This window comes from Oncorhynchus mykiss, chromosome 3 (genome assembly GCF_057628025.1).
Source record: "Oncorhynchus mykiss isolate SJ-2025 chromosome 3, ASM5762802v1, whole genome shotgun sequence".
Lineage (NCBI taxonomy): Eukaryota > Metazoa > Chordata > Actinopteri > Salmoniformes > Salmonidae > Oncorhynchus > Oncorhynchus mykiss.
Genome location: NC_143024.1, coordinates 78,809,943 through 78,835,899, shown reverse-complemented (window position 1 = coordinate 78,835,899; position 25,957 = coordinate 78,809,943). Strand labels below are relative to the sequence as shown.

The 25,957-nt window shown below is 44.7% G+C and overlaps 1 protein-coding gene across 1 annotated transcript in view; it reads right to left on the bottom strand.

Moving 5' to 3' along the window:
* Positions 1–1,503: 1,503 nt before the first annotated feature.
* The window catches only part of LOC110520435 (immunoglobulin superfamily member 3), a 155,248-nt gene continuing 130,794 nt past the window's right edge, over positions 1,504–25,957 (bottom strand). The window contains exons 7-9 of the mRNA XM_021597754.3: positions 14,624–15,034; positions 10,143–10,592; positions 1,504–9,487 (exon numbers count right to left, since the gene is read on the bottom strand). Coding sequence (XP_021453429.2) covers positions 9,237–9,487; positions 10,143–10,592; positions 14,624–15,034 — 1,112 coding nt within the window. The 3' untranslated portion in view covers positions 1,504–9,236. The remainder of the gene's footprint in view (positions 9,488–10,142; positions 10,593–14,623; positions 15,035–25,957) is intronic.

The following is a 25,957-nucleotide window of genomic DNA, read 5'->3' as shown; positions in this document are numbered from 1 at the left end:
GCTGTAAGTCGCTTGGGGTATGTCTCTATCAGTTTTGCACATCGAGAGACTGATTTTTTCCCACTCCTCCTTGCAAAACAGCTCGAGCTCAGTGAGGTTGGATGGAGAGCATTTGTGAACAGCAGTTTTCAGTTCTTTCCACAGATTCTCAATTGGATTCAGGTCTGGACTTTGACTTGGCCATTCTAACACCTGGATATGTTTATTTTTGAACCATTCCATTGTATATTTTGCTTTATGTTTTGGATCATTGTCTTGTTGGAAGACAAATCTCCGTCCCAGTCTCAGGTCTTTTGCAGACTCCATCAGGTTTTCTTCCAGAATGGTCCTGTATTTGGCTCCATCCATCTTCCCATCAATTTTAACCATCTTCCCTGTCCCTGCTGAAGAAAAGCAGGCCCAAACCATGATGCTGCCACCACCATGTTTGACAGGGGGGATGGTGTGTTCAGCTGTGTTGCTTTTACGCCAAACATAACGTTTTGCATTGTTGCCAAAAAGTTCAATTTTGGTTTCATCTGACCAGAGCACCTTCTTCCACATGTTTGGTGTGTCTCCCAGGTGGCTTGTGGCAAACTTTAAACAACACTTTTTATGGATATCTTTAAGAAATGGCTTTCTTCTTGCCACTCTTCCATAAAGGCCAGATTTGTGCAATATACGACTGATTGTTGTCCTATGGACAGAGTCTCCCACCTCAGCTGTAGATCTCTGCAGTTCATCCAGAGTGATCATGGGCCTCTTGGCTGCATCTCTGATCAGTCTTCTCCTTGTATGAGCTGAAAGTTTAGAGGGACGGCCAGGTCTTGGTACATTTGCAGTGGTCTGATACTCCTTCCATTTCAATATTATCGCTTGCACAGTGCTCCTTGGGATGTTTAAAGCTTGGGAAATCTTTTTGTATCCAAATCCGGCTTTAAACTTCTTCACAACAGTATCTCGGTCCTGCCTGGTGTGTTCCTTGTTCATCATGATGCTCTCTGCGCTTTTAACGGATCTATGAGACTATCACAGTGCAGGTGCATTTATACGGAGACTTGATTACACACAGGTGGATTGTATTTATCATCATTAGTCATTTAGGTCAACATTGGATCATTCAGAGATCCTCACTGAACTTCTGGAGAGAGTTTGCTGCACTGAAAGTAAAAGGGCTGAATAATTTTGCACGCCCAATTTTTCAGTTTTTGATTTGTTAAAAAAGTTTGAAATATCCAATAAATGTCGTTCCACTTCATGATTGTGTCCCACTTGTTGTTGATTCTTCACAAAAAAATACAGTTTTATATCTTTATGTTTGAAGCCTGAAATGTGGCAAAAGGTCGCAAAGTTCAAGGGGGCCGAATACTTTCGCAAGGCACTGTAGTAGACTAACTCAGTCTCTAATTCCTTTAATCAAAATAAATACAAAAACTAAGAGTATCTTTGTATTAGAGAAACAGTCTGTCAGGAGGTTCATAGAAAGAAACATGGAAGGGTCAGGAGTAATGTCAACACTGAAGGTTGCACTTAACATGTTTTTATTGCAATAAACTGACAGAATAGCAAAGTGCCTTTCTAATGACAGCTATGGTTACTATTCAATAGAATATAATGTCACATCTCAATGTATTGGCACCCTTGATAAAGATAAAATACCTATATTGTGTCATCATCAAAATGGAACATTTTATTTCATACTAATACATTTGCTCAGAGAAGGATTGTTTAACAAGTAAAAAAAACTCTAAAAATGACACTTGTGAAAATGTTTGCCACCCCTAAAGATTCTTATATACTATTTAAAATTCTAATACATGTATCTGCATTAACAGTCTACTTTTTAAAGTTAATCTCAGTTTAAGGAACTGTATGTTGGCCTTCCGTGGCTTCCTGTTTCACTGGGGTATAAAATAAGGTAACACACATGTAAAATTCCATTGTCTTCCATCACCCTGGGGAAAGGCAAAGAACTCATGAATGGAGACAAATGGTTTTAGACTCATAAATCAGGCAATGGGTACAAATAAACTAACAAACAAAAAAATATACCAGTTACCGCTGTTAAAGCAAAAATGAAGAAACTTTAAAACAACTGGAACACTACTAAACTTGCCTGATAGAGCACCCAAGTGTATCTTATCCCCACGCACAGTGAGGAAGATGGTTCAGGAGGAAAATAAAGGTCCACAGTTGAAGAATTAAAGAACTTGGTCGGGGTTACCAAGTCTCTAAATCTACAATTAGACAAAAAAAGCCTCCATTGAGAGCAACCAACATATGTAAATGCTTTGTCTGAATAATTGTATTGGCACTTGGATTGGAACCGTGAGCTATGGTCAGTTGAAGCACAGCAGTGGTGGGTTTGGCCTCCTCGTATGAAGGATGGATATGCAGAAAATAACCTAATACCTACCGTAAATGATGGTGATGGACCTTTGATGTTATGGGGTGGTTTTGCTTCCACTGGTCCTGGGGCCCTTGTTAAGGTCAACTTTATCATGAACTCTACCAAATACCAGGACATTTTAGCCAAGACAATAACCCCAAGGGCACAGTTATCCTCGCCAGGGGAGGGTGCACAACGTATTGTAAAGAAAAGCTAGTACTTGTTAAACAAAAATCTGACCAACTGTATTAGTATAAAATAATATAATTAAAATAAATAAATAAAGCATACAATGTAGCTCAGTATTTGTATTTATTTTATACAGTATATTGCTAATCTTTATCAAGGGTGCCAATAATTTGGGATGTGACTATATATACACAAAATAAAAATCTACAAAAACATGTCATACAACAAAAAACACAAGCATTTAAAAAAGCTATGGCCTTCCTTTTAATTTCAGTGCACTGTTTCTCATAGATAAAAAAATTAACATAAAATACATCACTGGAGAAAAGCAGCACTGGCTGAACTGAACACATCACCAAAAGTTATTTTACAGCTAAATCTGTAGCCAGCACACAGCCACTACATGCAGCCCTCGTAACACAGCTACAACACCGTCAGAACGTCTGGATAACGTTGAGGAGGCGTCTATGGATGTTGATTACTACAAAAACACCATTCAGAGTACGACTGTACAGCTTCAATCACGGTGGCACTGTGACATCACACACCAACCCTCCACTTCGTGGTTCAGAGTCAGAGATCCTGGGATTGTCAAATTCCTTTATGACGGAATTGTGGCAAAACCAATTAAAAAGTGAAGTTTAAGATGGAGGGTCCACCTCTGATGTTGGACCAGGTAACTGGGTTCAGGCCAGGGTCATGCACAGTTGCCTTGAACTACTCTTTCAACTGGCATCTAACTCAGTGATGCATACATCTAACCTAGAGTCGGCAATATGGTAACAATGTGCTGCTGACCTAACTAGGTAGCATATCCTAGTTCTAAACACCCATACGCGGTCTTTCTATAAACAAGGGTACCAGTGAGGATTTCCTACACTGGACAACTTGTTACAGCTGTTGATAAGCCAATGATAATAATCTGCCAATTCATTTCATGTCATTACATTAAGATATAAGGGGGATCATAGCCATCTACTAGCTATGGGTATCTACTAGCATGCTAGTAGATACACATAGACTTCCAGTCATTGTGCTAATGCTAGCAAACTTCCTTCAGACATACACATGGTTTCCATGAGTTCATCTGACTCTGGGGAAGAAGATAAAGGGATCTCATTGCCAACATCCCGAAGTATCCCTTTAACCCACGTGTGACTCATTCCACAGAGGGTCGAGTGTCTGCGGGATTTCGCTCCACCATTGTACTTGATTGATAAATGAAGGTCACTAATTAGTAAGCAACTCCCCTCACCTGGTTATCTAGCTCTTAACTGAAAGGCAAAACCAAAAACCCGAGTTTGACACCCCTGCTTTAACCCTTTATCATGGTTGGTGTCTTGATGGAATTTTCAAAAATTTTGTGACATAAAACATACATTTTCTGTCCTTGCATTTATGGCAGTGTAAGTTGTCGTTATATACATTTTATGCACTAATTATTCAGTTAAATTAGACATTGAACTTGAGCCCTGTAAGAATCTAACTGTCAGTTTTGTATGTAGAGATCTCAGAAATGCAGTGTAACTACGTAACATTTTTTGTCCTTATGTTCTGGGGTGAAAACAGTTTAAGGGCACACATATCCAAAATAATGTATGCACTGCAAAATAGAATTCTTCTAACCGAAAGAGTCACATTACCTTGATACTTAAAACCTAAAATCGATACTGTCATTAACATGGTTCTTCAATAATTATGCAAAATACTTGAGGGGATGCGCATTTGGTGTCCAGCTGATTAGTTACGTGATATTTTCACACATCATCAACTGATCCAGGTAGGAATTTTCTGAATGACAGTCAAGTGATGAACAGCTGTTGTGATGGGCATGTGTTCAATATTTTCAACTTGTGCGTTGCTTTACTGTGCAGTAGTATAAATGGAAGCACACAGACAACAACTAGCTAGCTTTTAGCTAGTTGAAAAGTGAAGCACATGTACAGTACCTCAAGTATGGAAAATGTGGGAAAGATATCCAGAAAATACTGTATGCATCTGGTGGACATCGTGTGTAACACCTCGATCACACCTACAGCATCATTGCATTTTGGTACACCAGAAGTACATTCATTTCCAATGGAACTCTGCATTTGCCTTGCAGCATTGCATTGCAGTGCATTCGGGGTTGTGCATACTTTGGATAAATCGAACATATGCATCAAACTGTATGCGTAGACAGCTTGACAGAAACGGTAGCAGAAGGTGAATGTTGATCTTTGTTGTATACACATCCAGGTGATGCTGCGTACCATTTTGCGCAATGGCCCTGTAGGTGTGAACAAGGTGCAAGTGCTCGAAAAAAGGTAATTGCAAAGAATGTCCAGAATATTTTTCTGTCTTTTTTTAACTAGGCAGGTCAGTTAAGAACAAATTCTTATTTACAATGACGGCCTACCCAGGACAAACCCTCTCCTAACCCAGACGACGCTGGGCCAATTGTGCGCCGCCCTACGGGACTCCCGATCACGGCCGGTTGTGATACAGCCCGGGATCAAACCAGGGTCTGCAGTGACGCCTCTAGCACTGAGTTGTAATGCCTTAGACCGCTGCGCCACTCGGGAGCTCTCTTTCATTATGCTTTTGAAGACAGTTGTGTCTGTATTGTCTGCTTGATTTACAGCAGGGTCTCTTTAGATTTAACAGAGGAAGCATCAAGGTAATGTGTTCATGTTTTCAGATGTTTTTGTGCATACAGTGCGCGAGTCTACACCCCACTCTATTCATATTCATTATTCTGGATATAATGACAACAAATGACATAGCCAAGTGATGTTGCACCTGCAATTTTAAGTAGTAGCCTACTTGAATTTGGAGTTCAGAAATTAAAGTACTGGAATAGGCCTGCCTACCTTGAAAATCAGTTTGGCTCTTGAAAAGTTATTGTAATTATTATAGCCAATTTATAAGATCTCCTGGTCCCTTATAATGATCTATGATTTAATAAAAATGTTTTTGTGAGATATCAGTTTTTGTGAGAGAGAGGCCACTTTTGTTAGTTTCCTACAGCTTAATTTGATGGGTGTTGCACTACTCTGTTGTGGTAATTATGCGGAGGACAACGTCTAATGTTGGCTACAACTTGGCTTTCCATACAATTCCTTCCATTAAAAAAGAAACCTGTTTTTTGGTCACTTTCTCATGATAAAAACAGTGATGGGGAGATTCAAATGGAGAGATTAATGCTACCGCTATTCATGGCTTTATTATGTGAGCCTGCGTCGGCCACATAGACTACAGAAACACGGCCATGCAACCCATCTATTTAGTCAGGAAATGTACACATTCTCTCATATTCTCGAATGCAATAATAACTTGAATATGTTTGATCTACCTTTTTGACACCTGTTGCACGCTTTTTGGGGGTTGTGTATTAGGCCTTATATGTACATTATTACATTATACAGTTGTATAACGTTGAGATCCTTAAAAATTACCATTAAGTGCTTAAAAAAGTATCTGAAAGTCCTTGAATTTGAATTGCCATGCTTATACAGTCATGTTGTTGTATAGGGCCAATTTGCTTCTATTCACGTTTATTCCTCTAAGTACACATGTGGAACTGCCTGAACATAATTTTTATCACGTCACACATCGTCCCCATTATTTATAGAAAACCCACATACACTTTGAATGCACTGTTCTATAGCTGTCAACCAACACGTGTGATGAGGGATTTAGCCATCTCAGGATTTGAATGGCAAATATAAATACATTTAAAAAACTCCCCCATAAACCTACAGTTGAAAGTAACTTCCTCTTCTATAGATCCATCTGACACTTGGCACAGGAAGTGGAGGGCTTGGCATTGTTCTGTTACACAAACACAACGCTCAAGAGTTCAAAGGTTACAAAACATCAAAATGCCTCCTGCAATATTGTCATGCAATATACATTTTGACACGATTGAGAAGAGAATGACGAGAGCTTTCAGTCGGTCTGGCAGTGAAAGGGTTATTTTACGGAACAGGAATGTCACACTTCCATACTTTGGGAATGTGACACAGATTCTCAACCCTTCTGCCATGTGCACTGCAGGTCAGGGGGAACCAGAGAGCATGCTCTCCACCCAGTCCACAGTCCAAGAGAGGACGGTTTCCATCCAGTCCACTCCAGAGTCTATGGCCGTTTGTCTAATGCATTTCTATGGAGCTCACACATCCTAACTAGGTGCCACGGTACACTTCAATAAATAAACAAGATGAGAAAAAGCTTCAAGTGGATCCATTGTGTGACTCTTGCTGTTAATCTACTGTATATACTACTATAGTGAAGCTGCTAGGTTTCCAATACAGGTATAGAGCAGTTAGTTAGTTCATTAATACAGTGTTGACACTGGCCCATTCATGACAATCTTCAATGTGATGCCACTGAGCGTGCAGAACAAATCTAGCATTTCTATATCTACGACATTTCGGTGCCTGTTACTATGGACACACAGCAAAAGGGTTATCATGATTTTGTATCTGTGTGGTGCGGTTGCCTGGCAACGCAAGTAGAAGAGCAGTTCTTGGAGAATTTCAAAACAAAAAGAAAATGTACATAAACTATGCAAAACAGTATAAAATAAAACATCTAAATAAAATTGCCCACTTGAAATTCTTTTGAATGGTGTGTTGGTATTGTTAATCTGCTGTTTTTGGGGGGATGTTTCTCTCTGTGTCTGTGTCTGTGTCTGTGTCTGTGTCTGTGTCAGTGTCAGTGTCTGTGTGTCTGTGTGTGTGTGTGTGTGTGTGTGTGTGTGTGTGTGTGTGTGTGTGTGTGTGTGTGTGTGTGTGTGTGTGTGTGTGTGTGTGTGTGTGTGTGTGTGTGTGTGTGTGATGTACTTCTACACCCCTCTAGTGATGATATGCGTTGTGTCTCACCGCCCCTCTACAGGAATTTCTGAGAGCTGAACAGCTTGTTTCCATTAATTAAAGTCTATTAAAGATTGCATGGGGTAGTAATAGCAGACAACGTTTAAAATGGCAGAGAATTTCATTTCAGTCAATAATTTCCACTGTGTCAACACATTTATGCCAAAAACGGCTCAACTGGTTTAACATAAGCGTAAAAATCTCACTTTATGCCTACAAGGCCCATAATCCTCCAGCAGGGGGTCGGTAGCCATATTTACAGAGTGCCTCAGAGCCAATCGGCTTTGCTCGCCCGCTTTAAACTTCAAACACTTGTTGCAGAGGGAAGAGTGTAATAAGAAGGTATTGGCACTAAAATATCCTTCATGTCAAAAGTATGCCCTCAGCAGGACTGAGAAGTTAATTTATCCTCCTCCCTTTTCTCTCTCTCTCTCTCTTTCTTTCCCTCCCTCATTCCCTCGTTCTCTCTCTGTTTGGAGAGGAGGAGCAGTGCATTCACACTGATGCCTGGTGCCTGGCAGTGTTCAATGGGTTGGCCAGGTCTGTCTCTGTCTGCCAACGCAAACACACTGAGGAAACAGATGGGTGAACACACACACTCTCACACATTGTCTCACACACACAGTTCACTTCCAAGCCACAGGGAGTGTCTTTGTGTTTTAGTGTTTCTGTGGCATTCCAGTCCACAGCTCTGAAGTCGGTGGGAGGAGGGCCTTCGCTAAGGTAACTAACGTATAAGGCCAAGCAGTAACTGCTCTGAGATCAGTGCTAAGTCCACTGAGCACAGAGAGAGACATGTCTTATCATCCTCACCAGGTCCACAGTACAGAACAGTACAGTATGCACCTATACTATAGGATCCTTGACTTGTCATTTCCCTGTTTCCAGATTGTTCCATTCTAGAGTGATCTTCACATCTTTTGAAAAACAGATCACTGTTTCTGAGAAATAAAAAGAATAAAGTATAGCTATGAAATCCGGTTTTCCACTGGACAGGGAGAAAAGAGAAGGAGAGAGAAAGGGAAAAAAAAGAGAGCAACTTCCATACTTCCAAACCACACACATGTCCTGCATACACACATGTCCTGCATACACACATGTCCTGCATACACACACGTCCTGCATACACACATGTCCTGCATACACACATGTCCTGCATACACACATGTCCTGCATACACACACGTCCTGCATACACACATGTCCTGCATACACACATGTCCTGCATACACACATGTCCTACATGCATACACACATGTCCTGCATACACACATGTCCTGCATACACACATGTCCTGCATACACACATGTCCTGCATACACACACGTCCTGCATACACACATGTCCTGCATACACACACGTCCTGCATACACACATGTCCTGCATACACACATGTCCTGCATACACACATGTCCTGCATACACACATGTCCTGCATACACACACGTCCTGCATACACACATGTCCTGCATACACACATGTCCTGCATACACACATGTCCTGCATACACACATGTCCTGCATACACACATGTCCTGCATACACACACGTCCTGCATACACACATGTCCTGCATACACACGTCTGCACATTCCAAGCACACACACTTTTCCACATGCTCACACACCCACCCACACAACAGAGCTGCTACAGGGTAACTCACAGACAGGCAGACAGGGGGGTGGGATTATACATGGATGGACGGATTGATTGACAGCTTGGACACAGAAGTGATTAGACAGGTGGAGGTCCGGAGTAGCCCCTCCCTGGCGTGGTATTAGTTGGGTCCGCGATGAGGACTATGGGATGAGGCCTATGGATCTGTCCCTTAGTCCACTGAGCCGGGGTGCAGGCTGAGGACGGGTGGGTCCAGGCAGGTGGGGGAGTAGCTGAGGTGGGGTTCTTTGATCCACAGTAAGGGGGCGCCGTTCTTGCTCTCCTGGGATTTGCTGTGTCTGTGGCTCTTGTAGCGCACCAGGAGCACGGCGATGATGAGGATGCCGAAGATGGGGAACGGGTAGAAGAAGACAAAGTAGAAGAGAGAGTCGTTGGAACATACCACCGACTGCAGGGTGGAGACTGTGGGGAGAGAGAGAGAATGGGGGGAGAGAGAGATAGGGAGGGAGGGCAGAGAGAAGAGAGAAAGAGAGACAGGAACGGTGGGCGGAGAGAAGAGAGAACAAGAGAGCGAGATAGGGAGGGAGGGTGGAGAGGAGAGAGAAAGAGCGGAGAGAAGAGAGAACGAGAGAGAAAGAGAGAGAGAGAGAGAAAGAAAATAGGGAGAAGGGCAAGGCAGAGAGAACAGAAAATAGGATGTGAGTGTGATATGGATGAAGAGATGACATCAATGGAGAGCATTCCATTATGGTGTAGTTTGATGTTTGTTTGGCATGTTACTTTTAGCAGCCTACACAGTAGCTGTGACTGTGTAAGTACTACCTCAAACACCAGAATCATCAGTAAGATCAGCACAAGCCAATGATCTTATATTTGGTCTCTAGAATAATAATGATACAAATGGGAGGAGTTGGTTGGCCAGGGTTGCTGTTAAACACTTTGTGAAAAAAACACTTGTCTTAGAAAAACACTTTGCAGCTGAAATGTCAACAACAATAATACGTCTCCATTCTATGGCATTGCCTTTGTTTTTCTAGCCCCAGGACATTGTCATTCGCCATGTGGCACTATCTGTTTTATTCCTAAAAGCACTACAGAAATGTATTCATTGATTTACCCTGCTGGATCACGTTGACGATGGTGACATCAGAGTTGTTGGTTGCCAGGCGATACCAGGCGTTGCGGGGGTTGAGCAGCCACTCCTCCACATGACAGTAGTAGCGCCCAGCGTCAGCGAGTCGCGCCCCCTGGATTGTCAGACTGTAGAGGTCAGAGGTCGTCCTCTCAAACTGCAGGCGTGAGTTAGGCCCCGCCTCCTCGATTGGGCTACAGTTCCCGTTCCCGAACACGGCGTCGTGTCCGATGGAGAACACACAGGCCCGGTTTCCCTCGTCAACATCCCCCTGGTCTTCCTCCTCAGAGAGCATGGAGGAGCGCTCCACATACCAGGACACGGAGAAGCGGGAGTCTCTGGAGGACTGGGAGGGGATGCTACAGCCCAACCGGATGGAACTGGACTGGGACACGGTGATATTAGACTCGGACTCCTCCACCTGTAACCGCACCTCTGTACAGAGAGAGGGAGGGGGGGGATAGAAGAAAATTACAATTTAAAGCCATTTATTGTGGCAGAACAGCAAAATAATTGTCCTGCCTTGAAACAGAAAACATTACACTGAACGATAGATGTCGATGTGCTTCAAAACATTATGTACTTCAAAAATTCAATACACATAATTGACAGTAGATAGCAACATCTCTTTCGCTGTCAATTTTACGTTCCCAACTACCCCCAGATGCCCAATCCAAAATCCTTGAAAATTAGACTAACAGGGTTAGTGACCCCACCAGCTGTCCGTGGCCTTTCCAGTTCTTGGTTCCCCTCCAGGGCCGGGCCTGCCTCTTAGAGGCTTCTAGCCCAGGGGGAGAGTGTCTGTAAGGGATGGCTGCACTCCTACAGGGCCTGCACACTGACCCAGTTACAACAAGTAAAAAAGTACTGAACTTAAAAAGACTGATAGATCAGGCTGTTCACAGACTGTAATGTTTCCTCTGGTTAAAAGAGGAGAGGAAGCTGGCAGACAGACAGACAGACAAGGGGAGAACTGGCATCTCGATCTCGTCTTATCTCCCTGTTCTTCTGACAGAGAACCATTTCCGTCTGACTTCCTGGGTGACTGCATTCTTTAGCACCTTAATGAGACTCTCCTAACGGCCCCCTGGGAAATCAAGCCTGGAAGTTTGCCACCCACCTTTATATATTTATATAGCACATGTATAACTATATATGGAATAAGAGCTCCCTGATATGGTGTTTGATAATAATAACCCAATCCCCTGGTGAGCCTTGGGATCCCGAAAGGCACATCTTACCTCTGAGAAACACAGAGGTAAGATACAACACAAAAAAAAACATCAAAGTGATTCACTGATATACACACACACGCAATCATGCATACACACACACAGTCACACACATGCACAAGCACACACTTGGGTCGCTGTGAGTTGAAAGCGACAAACAGATATATGTATGTGTGTCAGTGTGTGTGTGTGTGTGTGTGTGTGTGTGTGTGTGTGTGTGTGTGTGTGTGTGTGTGTGTGTGTGTGTGTGTGTGTGTTTTTCAGCATTAATGTAATTGGGGGAGTAGTGTCCACTTTGCTGCTTAAATAAAAGATGAGCACTGTTGCTCCCTGCCCAGCTTCAGCCCTTCTGTCTGACCTTCATGTTGCAGTCGGGCAGATGCCACGGACACCCACACATTTCACCCTGCATGTATAATGCCCTGCTCACAGGACCCCTGGCACAACAGATGCTTTCAGAGATGTTACGGGGAGGGGTGGGGAAAGGGGGGTTACCCATGTTTGTTTGTAAACAGTCAAATAAAATAAAATAGTATTTGTCACATGCGCTGAATACAACGGGTGTAGACTTTGCCATGAAATGCTTGTTTATGAGCCCTTCGCACTGATGCAGAGCTATATACAGGGAGTACCATTACCAGATCAATGTGCAGGGGTACGAGGTATTTGAGCTAGATATGTACATGCAGGCAGAGTAATGTGACTAGGTATCAGGATGGATAATAGTATGAGGAAAATAAAGAATGGTGTCGCAGTAGCAAATGATAAGTGTAAAAAGTATGTGTGTATGCTTTGTGTCAGTATGTAGGGCAGATAGTCCAGAGTGTGAGGGGAGGAGTATGGGGGGCATGGGGTGTAGACAGTGGGAGGGGGACTTGGAGAGGAGTAGAGGACATGATGAGGTTAGGGTTAGTGGGTTGGAGGTGAGTAGAGGACATGCTGGGGTCTGGGTTAGTGGGTTGGAGGTGAGTAGAGGACATGCTGGGGTCTGGGTTAGTGGGTTGGAGGTGAGTAGAGAACATGCTGGGGTCTGGGTTAGTGGGTTGGAGGTGAGTAGAGGACATGGTGGCGTCAAGGTTAGTGGGTTTGAGGTGAGTAGAGGACATGGTGGGGTCTGGGTTAGTGGGTTGGAGGTGAGTAGAGGACATGCTGGGGTCTGGGTTAGTGGGTTGGAGGTGAGTAGAGGACATGCTGGGGTCTGGGTTAGTGGGTTGGAGGTGAGTAGAGGACATGCTGGGGTCTGGGTAAGTGGGTTGGAGGTGAGTAGAGGACATGGTGGGGTCAAGGTTAGTGGGTTTGAGGTGAGTAGAGGACATGGTGGGGTCTGGGTTAGTGGGTTGGAGGTGAGTAGAGGACATGGTGGGGTCTGGGTTAGTGGGTTGGAGGTGAGTAGAGGACATGGTGGGGTCAGGGTTAATGGGTTGGAGGTGAGTAGAGGATATGCTGGGGTCTGGGTTAGTGGGTTGGAGGTGAGTAGAGGACATGCTGGGGTCAAGGTTAGTGGGTTGGAGGTGAGTAGAGGACATGGTGGGGTCAAGGTTAGTGGGTTGGAGGTGAGTAGAGGACATGGTGGGGTCAGGGTTAGTGGGTTGGAGGTGAGTAGAGGACATGGTGGGGTCAGGGTTAGTGGGTTGGAGGTGAGTAGAGGACATGGTGGGGTCTGGGTTAGTGGGTTGGAGGTGAGTAGAGGACATGGTGGGGTCTGGGTTAATGGGTTGGAGGTGAGTAGAGGATATGCTGGGGTCTGGGTTAGTGGGTTGGAGGTGAGTAGAGGACATGGTGGGGTCAGGGTTAGTGGGTTGGAGGTGAGTAGAGGACATGGTGGGGTCAGGGTTAGTGGGTTGGAGGTGAGTAGAGGACATGGTGGGGTCTGGGTTAGTGGGTTGGAGGTGAGTAGAGGACATGCTGGGGTCTGGGTTAGTGGGTTGGAGGTGAGTAGAGGACATGGTGGGGTCTGGGTTAGTGGGTTTGAGGTGAGTAGAGGATATGCTGGGGTCTGGGTTAGTGGGTTGGAGGTGAGTAGAGGACATGCTGGGGTCTGGGTTAGTGGGTTGGAGGTGAGTAGAGGACATGGTGGGGTCTGGGTTAGTGGGTTTGGAGGTGAGTAGAGGACATGCTGGGGTCTGGGTTAGTGGGTTGGAGGTGAGTAGAGGACATGGTGGGGTCAGAGTTAGTGGGTTGGAGGTGAGTAGAGGACATGGTGGGGTCTGGGTTAGTGGGTTTGAGGTGAGTAGAGGACATGCTGGGGTCTGGGTTAGTGGGTTGGAGGTGAGTAGAGGACATGCTGGGGTCTGGGTTAGTGGGTTGGAGGTGAGTAGAGGACATGGTGGGGTCAGGGTTAGTGGGTTGGAGGTCTGTAGAGGACATGGTGGGGTCAGGGTTAGTGGGTTGGAGGTGAGTAGAGGACATGGTGGATCATGGTTAGTGGGTTGGAGGTGAGTAGAGGACATGGTGGGGTCTGGGTTAGTGGGTTGGAGGTCAGTAGAGGACATGGTGGGTCAGGGTTAGTGGGTTGGGAGGTGAGTAGAGGACATGGTGGGGTCTGGGTTAGTGGGTTGGGGGTGAGTAGAGGACATGCTGGTGTCTGGGTTAGTGGGTTGGAGGTGAGTAGAGGACATAGTGGGGTCAGGGTTAGTGGGTTGGAGGTTTAGTAGAGGACATGGTGGGGTCTGGGTTAGTGGGTTGGAGGTGAGTAGAGGACATAGTGGGGTCAAGGTTAGTGGGTTGGAGGTGAGTGAGGGTGTGTGGTCGCAGTTCTGTTGGGGAGACAGAGGCATAACATTGATGGGCATTAGGGGTTGGAGGGGTGGACAGGTGGGTTATCCCCCTCGGCTCTAGTGCCAGGCTATGCCCATCTGTGCCAGCTGGCCACAACGTCCGCTCTGCCACCTGAGCTCTGCCCAGGGCTGTTGATGTGGTCATCAGAGCGAGACGGCCTTGAGGACAGGGGGAGAGTAGAGAGGGGAGGGTTGTTAGGCACAGCTGGTCACTGCTAGGAGGTGACTGAACCACATGGGCAAAGAACAGCTACTGTTAACCACAGAGAAAGACACAGAGATAGAGAGACAGTGACCGAGAGAGAGAGAGAGAGAGAGAGAGAGAGAGAGAGCGAGAGAGACTGGGCTCTTGCTATATCTTTTGGGAAGATATCTGTGTGTGAAGGCTGAGGAGTCCTGTGCTAGTTTGTACCAGCCTCCCTCCCCTGATCCCTCCTTCCCTCCTCTTTCTCCTCACCTGGCTGTCTGACGAGGACCTGTGTGAAGCCCGAGGAGTCCCGTGCCAGTCTGTACCAGGCTCCGTCTGGATCTGTGAGCCACTCCTCCACCAGGCAGTAGTAAGTCCCAGAGTCGCTGCTCTCTGCCCTGTTCAGTGTCAGCGCATACAGCTGTGGCGACATCCTCTCTGCCTGCACCCGCCGCCTCAACCTCTCCTCGTCTGCGTACGCGCCATACTCAAATGCACCTGAGCGCTCAATCCTCAGCAGGAGCTCGTCGGCCTCGGCGCCCGTTGCGCGGCGCACGTACCAAAGCATGGCATGCTGTGAGTCGGTGCTGGTCTGAGAGGCCACGGAGCAGTTGACGCGCACACGGCTGTCCTCCAGGTAGACCAGGGACTGGTTGGTCTTCTGCACACGCAGCTTAGACACTGTGGAGAAAAGGGGAGGGAGGTGGAGAGGAATGGAGGAAGAGGGGTAGATAAAGGAGAGAGAGAAGTTATTTCAACAATCATTTCCCTATTTATAGAAACAAGTGAATGCTGGTGACAGGTATACAATGCAATTTCTGTTTGACAGACGTGTCGAGGCTGTCTTCATTTCCTGCTGAACAGGAGAGGATATTAGTGTGTGGGCAGAGAACAGAGAGAGACAGGGGGAGGGAGGGAGGGAGGGAGGGAGGGAGGGAGGGAGGGAGGGAGGGAGGGAGGGAGGGAGGGAGGGAAAGGATGGCTGTCAGTGTACGACAGAGCGAGGGAGGAAGAGAGGCCTTGAATAAGTTGAAGGGAGGAGTAGGGAAGATTCAGTTTAATAGTGAGAGGGGGAAAGATGGATATAGGGAGAGATGAAGGAATCCAGGCTTTGGGAGAAAGAGAAGAGATGGTGAGAGGGCGAGATGAAGGAATCCGGGCTGTGGGAGAAAGAGAAGAAGAGATGGAGAGATGAAGGAATCCGGGCTGTGGGAGAAAGAAAAGAAGAGATGGAGAGAGGGAGAGATGAAGGAATCCGGGCTGTGGGAGAAAGAGAAGAAGAGATGGAGTGAGGGAGAGATGAAGGAATCCGGGCTGTGGGAGAAAGAGAAGAAGAGATGGAGTGAGGGAGAAAGGAAGGAATCCGGGATTTGTGGGTAAGATACTTGTGGGAGTTAGAGGGAGGAAGAGAGGGAGATATGGAGGGAGTACTAGAATAAGATGTCAGGGAGGTACAGTAGTGGATAGGTTACTGGGATGTCAGGTGTTTTATTAGATTAGCTACAGGTACATCAGGTATGACCAACCAGGTGTGTCTCACAGTGGGAGAGGCTTTAGGAGAGGAAACACAGCTTGTACACACAAACACACACCTTGACTGAGCTCCATTCTATCACTTCATGTGCCCTCAAATTCTCAAACATTTCAACAGCTGCACCATCGAGAGCATCTTGACTGGCTGCATCACCGCTTGGTATGGCAATAGCACCGACCTCAAACACATGGCGCTACAGAGGGTGGTGCGGACAGCCCAGTACATGACTGGGGCCGAACTTCCTGCCATCCAGGACCATTATATCATGTGGTGTGAAAGGAAGGCCTGGAAAATCGTTAAAAACTTTCTTTCCGAGCCAACGAATGCTCCCTCTGCTTCCGCATGGCAAGTGGTACCATCAAGTCTGACATCAACAGGCTCCAGAAAAGCTTCTAAGACTGCTAAATAGCTAAATAAATAGCTAACAAAATGGCTACACGGTCTACCCTTGTATTTTTGCACTGTCTCTATGCACACTCACAGGGCAGTGCACACTCAAACAAACACAAACACTCACTTCACAATTTGCTCTCACACATAATATGCTTTACATTTATACTGACTCTACACTCATGCACGCCCACTCACATACAATCCTCATATACGCTGCTGCTAGTCTGTTTATTATATATCCTGATGCCTTGTCACCTTACCCCTCCCTATACATACAGTTGAAGTCGGAAGTTTACATACACTTAGGTTGGAGTCATTAAAACTCGTTTTTCAACCACTCCACATATTTCTTGTTAACTAACTACAGTGCCTTGCGAAAGTATTCGGCCCCCTTGAACTTTGCAACCTTTTGCCACATTTCAGGCTTCAAACATAAAGATATAAAACTGTATTTTTTTGTGAAGAATCAACAACAAGTGGGACACAATCATGAAGTGGAACGACATTTATTGGATATTTCAAACTTTTTTAACAAATCAAAAACTGAAAAATTGGGCGTGCAAAATTATTCAGCCCCCTTAAGTTAATACTTTGTAGCGCCACCTTTTGCTGCGATTACAGCTGTAAGTCGCTTGGGGTATGTCTCTATCAGTTTTGCACATCGAGAGACTGACATTTTTTCCCATTCCTCCTTGCAAAACAGCTCGAGCTCAGTGAGGTTGGATGGAGAGCATTTGTGAACAGCAGTTTTCAGTTCTTTCCACAGATTCTCGATTGGATTCAGGTCTGGACTTTGACGTGGCCATTCTAACACCTGGATATGTTTATTTTCGAACCATTCCATTGTAGATTTTGCTTTATGTTTTGGATCATTGTCTTGTTGGAAGACAAATCTCCGTCCCAGTCTCAGGTCTTTTGCAGACTCCATCAGGTTTTCTTCCAGAATGGTCCTGTATTTGGCTCCATCCATCTTCCCATCAATTTTAACCATCTTCCCTGTCCCTGCTGAAGAAAAGCAGGCCCAAACCATGATGCTGCCACCACCATGTTTGACAGTGGGTATGGTGTGTTCAAGGGTGATGAGCTGTGTTGCTTTTACGCCAAACATAACGTTTTGCATTGTTGCCAAAAAGTTCAATTTTGGTTTCATCTGACCAGAGCACCTTCTTCCACATGTTTGGTGTGTCTCCCAGGTGGCTTGTGGCAAACTTTAAACAACACTTTTTATGGATATCTTTAAGAAATGGCTTTCTTCTTGCCACTCTTCCATAAAGGCCAGATTTGTGCAATATACGACTGATTGTTGTCCTATGGACAGAGTCTCCCACCTCAGCTGTAGATCTCTGCAGTTCATCCAGAGTGATCATGGGCCTCTTGGCTGCATCTCTGATCAGTCTTCTCCTTGTATGAGCTGAAAGTTTAGAGGGACGGCCAGGTCTTGGTAGATTTGCAGTGGTCTGATACTCCTTCCATTTCAATATTATCGCTTGCACAGTGCTCCTTGGGATGTTTAAAGCTTGGGAAATCTTTTTGTATCCAAATCCGGCTTTAAACTTCTTCACAACAGTATCTCGGACCTGCCTGGTGTGTTCCTTGTTCTTCATGATGCTCTCTGCGCTTTTAACGGACCTCTGAGACTATCACAGTGCAGGTGCATTTATACGGAGACTTGATTACACACAGGTGGATTGTATTTATCATCATTAGTCATTTAGGTCAACATTGGATCATTCAGAGATCCTCACTGAACTTCTGGAGAGAGTTTGCTGCACTGAAAGTAAAGGGGCTGAATAATTTTGCACGCCCAATTTTTCAGTTTTTGATTTGTTAAAAAAGTTTGAAATATCCAATAAATGTCGTTCCACTTCATGACTGTGTCCCACTTGTTGTTGATTCTTCACAAAAAAATACAGTTTTATATCTTTATGTTTGAAGCCTGAAATGTGGCAAAAGGTCGCAAAGTTCAAGGGGGCCGAATACTTTCGCAAGGCACTGTATAGTTTTGGCAAGTCGGTTAGGACATCTACTTTGTGTATGACTCAAGTAATTCTTCCAACATTTGTTTACAAACAGACTATTCCACTTATAATTCACTGTATCACAATTCCAGTGGGTCAGAAGTTTACATACACTAAGTTGACTGTGCCTTTAAACAGCTTGGAAAATTCCAGAAAATGATGTCATGGCTTTAGAAGCTTCTGATAGGCTAATTGACAGAATTTGAGTCAATTGGAGGTGTACCTGTGGATGTATTTCAAGGCCTACCTTCAAACTCAGTGCCCCTTTGCTTGACATCATGGGAAAATCAAAAGAAATCAGCCAAGACCTCAAAAAAATTGTAGACCTCCACGAGTCTGGTTCATCCTTGGGAGCAATTTCCAAACGCCTGAAGGTACCATGTTCATCTGTACAAACAATAGTACGCAAGTATAAACACCAGGGGACCATGCAGCCATCATACTGCTCAGGAAGGAGATGCGTTCTGTCTCCTAGAGATGAACGTACTTTGGTGCAAAAAGTGAAAATCCCATAACAACAGCAAATTACCTTGTGAAGATGCTGGAGGAAACAGGTACAAAAGTATCTATATCCACAGTAAAGTGAGTCCTATATCGACATAACCTGAAAGACCGCTCAGCAATGAAGAAGCCTCTGCTCTAAAACCGCCATAAAAAAGCCAGACTACGGTTTACAACTGCACATGGGGACAAAAGATCGTACTTTTTGGAGAAATGTCCTCTGGTCTGATGAAACAAAAATAGAATTGTTTGGCTATAATGACCATCGTTATGTTTGGAGGAAAAATGGGGAGGGTTTCAAGCCAAAAAACACCATCCCAACCGTGAAGCACAGGGGTGGCAGCATCATGTTGTGTGGGTGCTTTTCTGCAGGAGGGACTGGTGCACTTCACAAAATAGATAGCATCATGAAGAAGGACAATTATGTGGATATATTGAAGCAAAATCTCAAGACATCAGTCAGGAAGTTAAAGCTTGGTCGCAAATGGGTCTTCCAAATGGACAATGACCCCAAGAATACTTCCAAAGTTGTGGCAAAATGGCTTAAGGACAACAAAGTCAAGGTATTGGAGTGACCATCACAAAGCCCTGACCTCAATCCTATAGAACATTTGTGGGCAGAACTGAAAAAGTGTGTGCGAGCAAGGAGGCCTACAAACCTCACTCCGTTACACCAGCTCTGTCAGGAGGAATGGGCCAAACTTCCCGCAACTTATTGTGGGAAGCTTTTGGAAGGCTACACGAAACGTTTGACCCAAGTTAAACAATTTAAAGGCAATGCAACCAAATACTAATTGAGTGTATGTAAACTTCTGACCCACTGGGACTGTGATGAAAGAAATAAAAGCTGAAATAAGTAATTCTCTCTTCTATTATTCTGACATTTCACATTCTTAAAATAAAGTGGTGATCCTAACTGACCTAAGACAGGGAAATTTTCACTAGGATTAAATGTCAGGAATTGTGAAAAACTGATTTGAAATGTATTTGGCTAAGGTGTAGGTAAACTTCCGACTATCACTCCAGTATCCCTGACCATTGTAAATATGGTACTGAAACTGACTGACCCTGTATATAGTATGCTTACTTACTTTATCATGTTCTTATTATTTTTATTTCTCGTGTTTTTGTTCAACTTTGTTATTTTTAATATTACATTGTTATTGATTGGCTTTAGAGCTTGCAAACGCATTTCACAGTACTTGAAACCATTGAAACATAACACATTAATAACTGACAAGTCACACGAAAAGGTACGTTATTAATGTAAAATAAAACCAACCTCACTTGAACACTAGGGCATGAAGCCACTTCAACACAGATATAGGCTTGTTAGTAAGACACACCTCTCTATTGCCTGTGCTAAGCCTTGATAGAACCGACTGCCTGGAGTCACAACCATCTGCCTACAGAATTTCACCCGTACTCACAGATTGGTGAATGCGCTCGTGTGTGTGTGTGTGAGCTAGCATTTGGCCACACTCTTAGTATTTTCACAGCTAAAAGGCATCTCCGGGCCCTCTCCCCTCTCCACAGTGTCGGGCCCTCTCCCCTCTCCACAGTGCCGGGCCCTCTCCCCTCTCCACAGTGCCGCATCCTCTCCCCTCTCCACAGTGCCGGGCCCTCTCTCCTCTCCACAGTGCCGGGCCCTCTCCCCTCTCCACAGTGCCGGGCTCTCCAGTGAGTTCTGAAATTAGTCATCATTAGCTGGCTCCACACTGGAGAGACTCGTCTGAACACCGACAATCACTCCAGCCAGAATTACAGTCAAACCCCCCGGAATCCTGCCAATCATCCTCCGAGAGAGAATAACCTCAGTACCTCCGGGAGTGGAACCGTGCTGGATTTGATTGGCACAGGACAAAGCACAGCGCTGTTTATTCCCATTTGAAGTTAGCCTCCATTAGGAAAAGAGGAGACTGTGAGGGTTGATAGCCTGTTGCCTTGGACCAGTCTTTACAGAAAGGCCTGTTCAAAGCCTGACAAATTACTAGCCATTCAAGCCCATTATGGCACATTATAACCCCTTATGAAGGCATTATAAGTCATCATGAATGTTGAAACGGGTCCAATGACTCCATAGGAAGAAATCCATGTGTGCTCTTTAGAAGATCAGGGCTACTGAAAGCCTTTTCTCACTGCAGAGAGAGAGGGAGACTACGCACCAGGACCAGTCTCTCTATCACACACACACACACACACACACACACACACACACACACACACACACACACACACACACACACACACACACACACACACACACACACACACACACGCATTTAAAATGAGGTTGTCTTCAACAGGAAGAGGCAGAGAACAGGGCTGTAGAGTACATGGACTGGTAACATATGCATACTGTACGTGTGAGGCTCTCTCCCTCTCTCTGTGTGTGTGTGTGTACCTGTTTTCCTACCTCATCAGGAACCGAATGTCCGAACAATTCACCCGAATGTCCTGACAAAGTAGGGAACAATAACTTTTTTTGTCCTGAATGTCCTGAATTTATTCAAATGCTATTTTAAGCCTAAAAGTTAGGGTTAAGGTTAGAGTCTGTGTGTGTGTGTGCGTGTGTGTGTGTGTTAATGCTTTGGGAATAGAGCATGCTGTTCAATCATGCATATGTAACAAGGCCATACATCATGTATGGGTACTGCCAATTCCCTTTACAGCTGAATTCTTACATTTATCTGTATGTCTGTGTGTGTTTCAGAGAGTCAATGTCTATGTTAAGTGTGTTTGGATGTTCTGCGCGAGTGTGTTTCTTTAATGAGTCTCGTGGGTACCAAACCAAAGTAAGACAAATCCATAATTGGAAACACTTGTCATCTCCTTTCTGCATTAGCTGGTGTGTCACTCAAGCCCAGGCCCTATGCCTTTATGTGTTTATGTGCTCAACAGGCTCTGAGGTTTGTTCTCCTCTCCCTCTCAGCTCTGTGTGATCTCTCCCCAGTGCAAGAGATAGTGAGTGCAGCTGAGATCCTGTGTATGATTTATGCCCCTCCGAGACCGCCGTACTTTTTACTACTGTCAGTGAAAGGGGCGGATTCTGGCAATTGGGAGCCAATCCGATGCTAGATGGTGTAGATGAGGAAGGATGATCATATTAGAAGTTAACCTTGAACTTTAATGCTGCCATAGCACTTCCCTCCACGCTGGTTTCCAGGGCAACCCCATCTCCCAGGGCGACCAAGGGTGTGGCCAGAATACCTGAAGGAGTCCTGCTGGGTCTCCAAGTCAGGGAGCAGACCCAATTAAACACTGCCATCGCCAGGCACGATTAAACAAACAGTTAATTAACATTCAGCCCCTGACTCTCCAAAAACAGAGTGAGTGTTCTCTCTTTGTTGGAAAATTAAACAAGCAAGTAAACAACTGTTTGAAAAGCCTACCCCCTCCCTGAGTGTGTCCAGTTTGTCGTCAGAAGGCGTTAATTGTGGCGTGTTGCTGCAGAGCCCAGATAAAGCTTACTTTTATTCCCCCTTATTTATCAGTGGCATAAAGCACACAATGACCACAATCACAGAACCATTCACATCCTGAAAAAGGCAGGAAAACAAGCTTTGTGACCGACGCATCCACGCATTCCCTCTTCCCTCTCCTCAGCTATATGCCACAACGCGGCTTTGCAGAGCCAAGTGCAGGAACAGAAGAAAACGTCTTGGGGAGGTATTTTACGGTCCAGGGGGTGGGGAGGAAAGTGTACTGTAAAGGCTGTGCTCTGCAGTATCTCTCCAACCTCTCACCATCACTCACTAGCAGTCTAATCAGAACACCGCCTATCTGTCTGTCTGCCTGAACTGAATGACACAACATCAATTACAATTCTCAGACCGATGCAAAACAGCCCAACTATAGGGATGTGGAGTATTAAATACTACGCAGGAAAGAAACCTTCCAGCATTCATCCAGACGGCAAACTCACTCCATCTCGCTCTCCTTCTCTGTCTGTCTGTCTAACTCTCTCTCTCTCTAACCCCTTCCTCTCACTCCATCTCGCTCTCCTTCTCTGTCTGTCTGTCTAACTCTCTCTCTCTCTAACCCCTTCCTCTCACTCCATCTCGCTCTCCTTCTCTGTCTGTCTGTCTAACTCTCTCTCTCTCTAACCCCTTCCTCTCACTCCATCTCGCTCTCCTTCTCTGTCTGTCTGTCTAACTCTCTCTCTCTCTAACCCCTTCCTCTCACTCCATCTCGCTCTCCTTCTCTGTCTGTCTGTCTAACTCTCTCTCTCTCTAACCCCTTCCTCTCACTCCATCTCGCTCTCCTTCTCTGTCTGTCTGTCTAACTCTCTCTCTCTCTAACCCCTTCCTCTCACTCCATCTCGCTCTCCTTCTCTGTCGGTCTGTCTAACTCTCTCTCTCTCTAACCCCTTCCTCTCACTCCATCTCGCTCTCCTTCTCTGTCTGTCTGTCTAACTCTCTCTCTCTCTAACCCCTTCCTCTCACTCCATCTCGCTCTCCTTCTCTGTCGGTCTGTCTAACTCTCTCTCTCTCTAACCCCTTCCTCTCACTCCATCTCGCTCTCCTTCTCTGTCTGTCTGTCTAACTCAATTCAATTCAATTCAATTCAAGGGCTTTATTGGCATGGGAAACATGTGTTAACATTGCCAAAGCAAGTGAGGTAGACAACATACAAAGTGAAAATATAAAGTGAAAAACAACAAAAATTAACAGTAAACATTACACATACAGAGGTTTCAAAACAGTAAAGACATTACAAATGTCATATTATATATATATACAGTGTTTTAACAATGTACAAATGGTTAAAGGACACAAGATAAAATAAATAAGCATAAATATGGGTTGTATTTACAATGGTGTGTGTTCTTCACTGGTTGCCCTTTTCTCGTGGCAACAGGTCACAAATCTTGCTGCTGTGATGGCACACTGTGGAATTTCACCCAGTAGATATGGGAGTTTTTCAAATTTGGATTTGTTTTCGAATTCTTTGTGGATCTGTGTAATCTGAGGGAAATATGTCTCTCTAATATGGTCATACATTGGGCAGGAGGTTAGGAAGTGCAGCTCAGTTTCCACCTCATTTTGTGGGCAGTGAGCACATAGCCTGTCTTCTCTTGAGAGCCATGTCTGCCTACGGCGGCCTTTCTCAATAGCAAGGCTATGCTCACTGAGTCTGTACATAGTCAAAGCTTTCCTTAATTTTGGGTCAGTCACAGTGGTCAGGTATTCTGCCGCTGTGTACTCTCTGTTTAGGGCCAAATAGCATTCTAGTTTGCTCTGTTTTTTTGTTAATTCTTTCCAATGTGTCAAGTAATTATCTTTTTGTTTTCTCATGATTTGGTTGGGTCTAATTGTGCTGTTGTCCTGGGGCTCTGTAGGGTGTGTTTGTGTTTGTGAACAGAGCCCCAGGACCAGCTTGCTTAGGGGACTCTTCTCCAGGTTCATCTCTCTGTAGGTGATGGCTTTGTTATGGAAGGTTTGTGAATCACTTCCTTTTAGGTGGTTGTAGAATTTAACGGCTCTTTTCTGGATTTTGATAATTAGTGGGTATCGGCCTAATTCTGCTCTGCATGCATTATTTGGTGTTCTACGTTGTACACGGAGGATATTTTTGCAGAATTCTGCGTGCAGAGTCTCAATTTGGTGTTTGTCCCATTTTGTGAAGTCTTGGTTGGTGAGCGGACCCCAGACCTCACAACCATAAAGGGCAATGGGCTCTATGACTGATTCAAGTATTTTTAGCCAAATCCTAATTGGTATGTTGAAATTTATGTTTCTTTTGATGGCATAGAATGCCCTTCTTGCCTTGTCTCTCAGATCGTTCACAGCTTTGTGGAAGTTACCTGTGGCGCTGATGTTTAGGCCAAGGTATGTATAGTTTTTTGTGTGCTCTAGGGCAACAGTGTCTAGATTGAATTTGTATTTGTGGTCCTGGTGACTGGACCTTTTTTGGAACACCATTATTTTGGTCTTACTGAGATTTACTGTCAGGGCCCAGGTCTGACAGAATCTGTGCATAAGATCTAGGTGCTGCTGTAGGCCCTCCTTGGTTGGTGACAGAAGCACCAGATCATCGGCAAACAGCAGACATTTGACTTCGGATTCTAGCAGGGGGAGGCCGGGTGCTGCAGACTTTTCTAGTGCCCGCGCCAATTCGTTGATATATATGTTGAAGAGGGTGGGGCTTAAACTGCATCCCTGTCTAACCCCACGACCCTGTGTGAAGAAATGTGTGTGTTTTTTGCCAATTTTAACCGCACACTTGTTGTTTGTGTACATGGATTTTATAATGTCGTATGTTTTACCCCCAACACCACTTTCCATCAGTTTGTATAGCAGACCCTCATGCCAGATTGAGTCGAAGGCTTTTTTGAAATCAACAAAGCATGAGAAGACTTTGCCTTTGTTTTGGTTTGTTTGGTTGTCAATTAGGGTGTGCAGGGTGAATACATGGTCTGTTGTACGGTAATTTGGTAAAAAGCCAATTTGACATTTGCTCAGTACATTGTTTTCATTGAGGAAATGTACGAGTCTGCTGTTAATAATAATGCAGAGGATTTTCCCAAGGTTACTGTTGACACATATTCCACGGTAGTTATTGGGGTCAAATTTGTCTCCACTTTTGTGGATTGGGGTGATCAGTCCTTGGTTCCAAATATTGGGGAAGATGCCAGAGCTAAGTATGATGTTAAAGAGTTTTAGTATAGCCAATTGGAATTTGTTGTCTGTATATTTGATCATTTCATTGAGGATACCATCAACACCACAGGCCTTTTTGGGTTGGAGGGTTTTTATTTTGTCCTGTAACTCATTCAATGTAATTGGATAATCCAGTGGGTTCTGGTAGTCTTTAATAGATGATTCTAAGATCTGTATTTGATCATGTATATGTTTTTGCTCTTTATTCTTTGTTATAGAGCCAAAAAGATTGGAGAAGTGGTTTACCCATACATCTCCATTTTGGATAGATAATTCTTCTTGTTGTTGTTTGTTTAGTGTTTTCCAATTTTCCCAGAAGTGGTTAGAGTCTATGGATTCTTCAATTGCATTGAGCTGATTTCTGACATGCTGTTCCTTCTTTTTCCGTAGTGTATTTCTGTATTGTTTTAGTGATTCACCATAGTGAAGGCGTAGACTCAGGTTTTCCGGGTCTCTATGTTTTTGGTTGGACAGGTTTCTCAATTTCTTTCTTAGA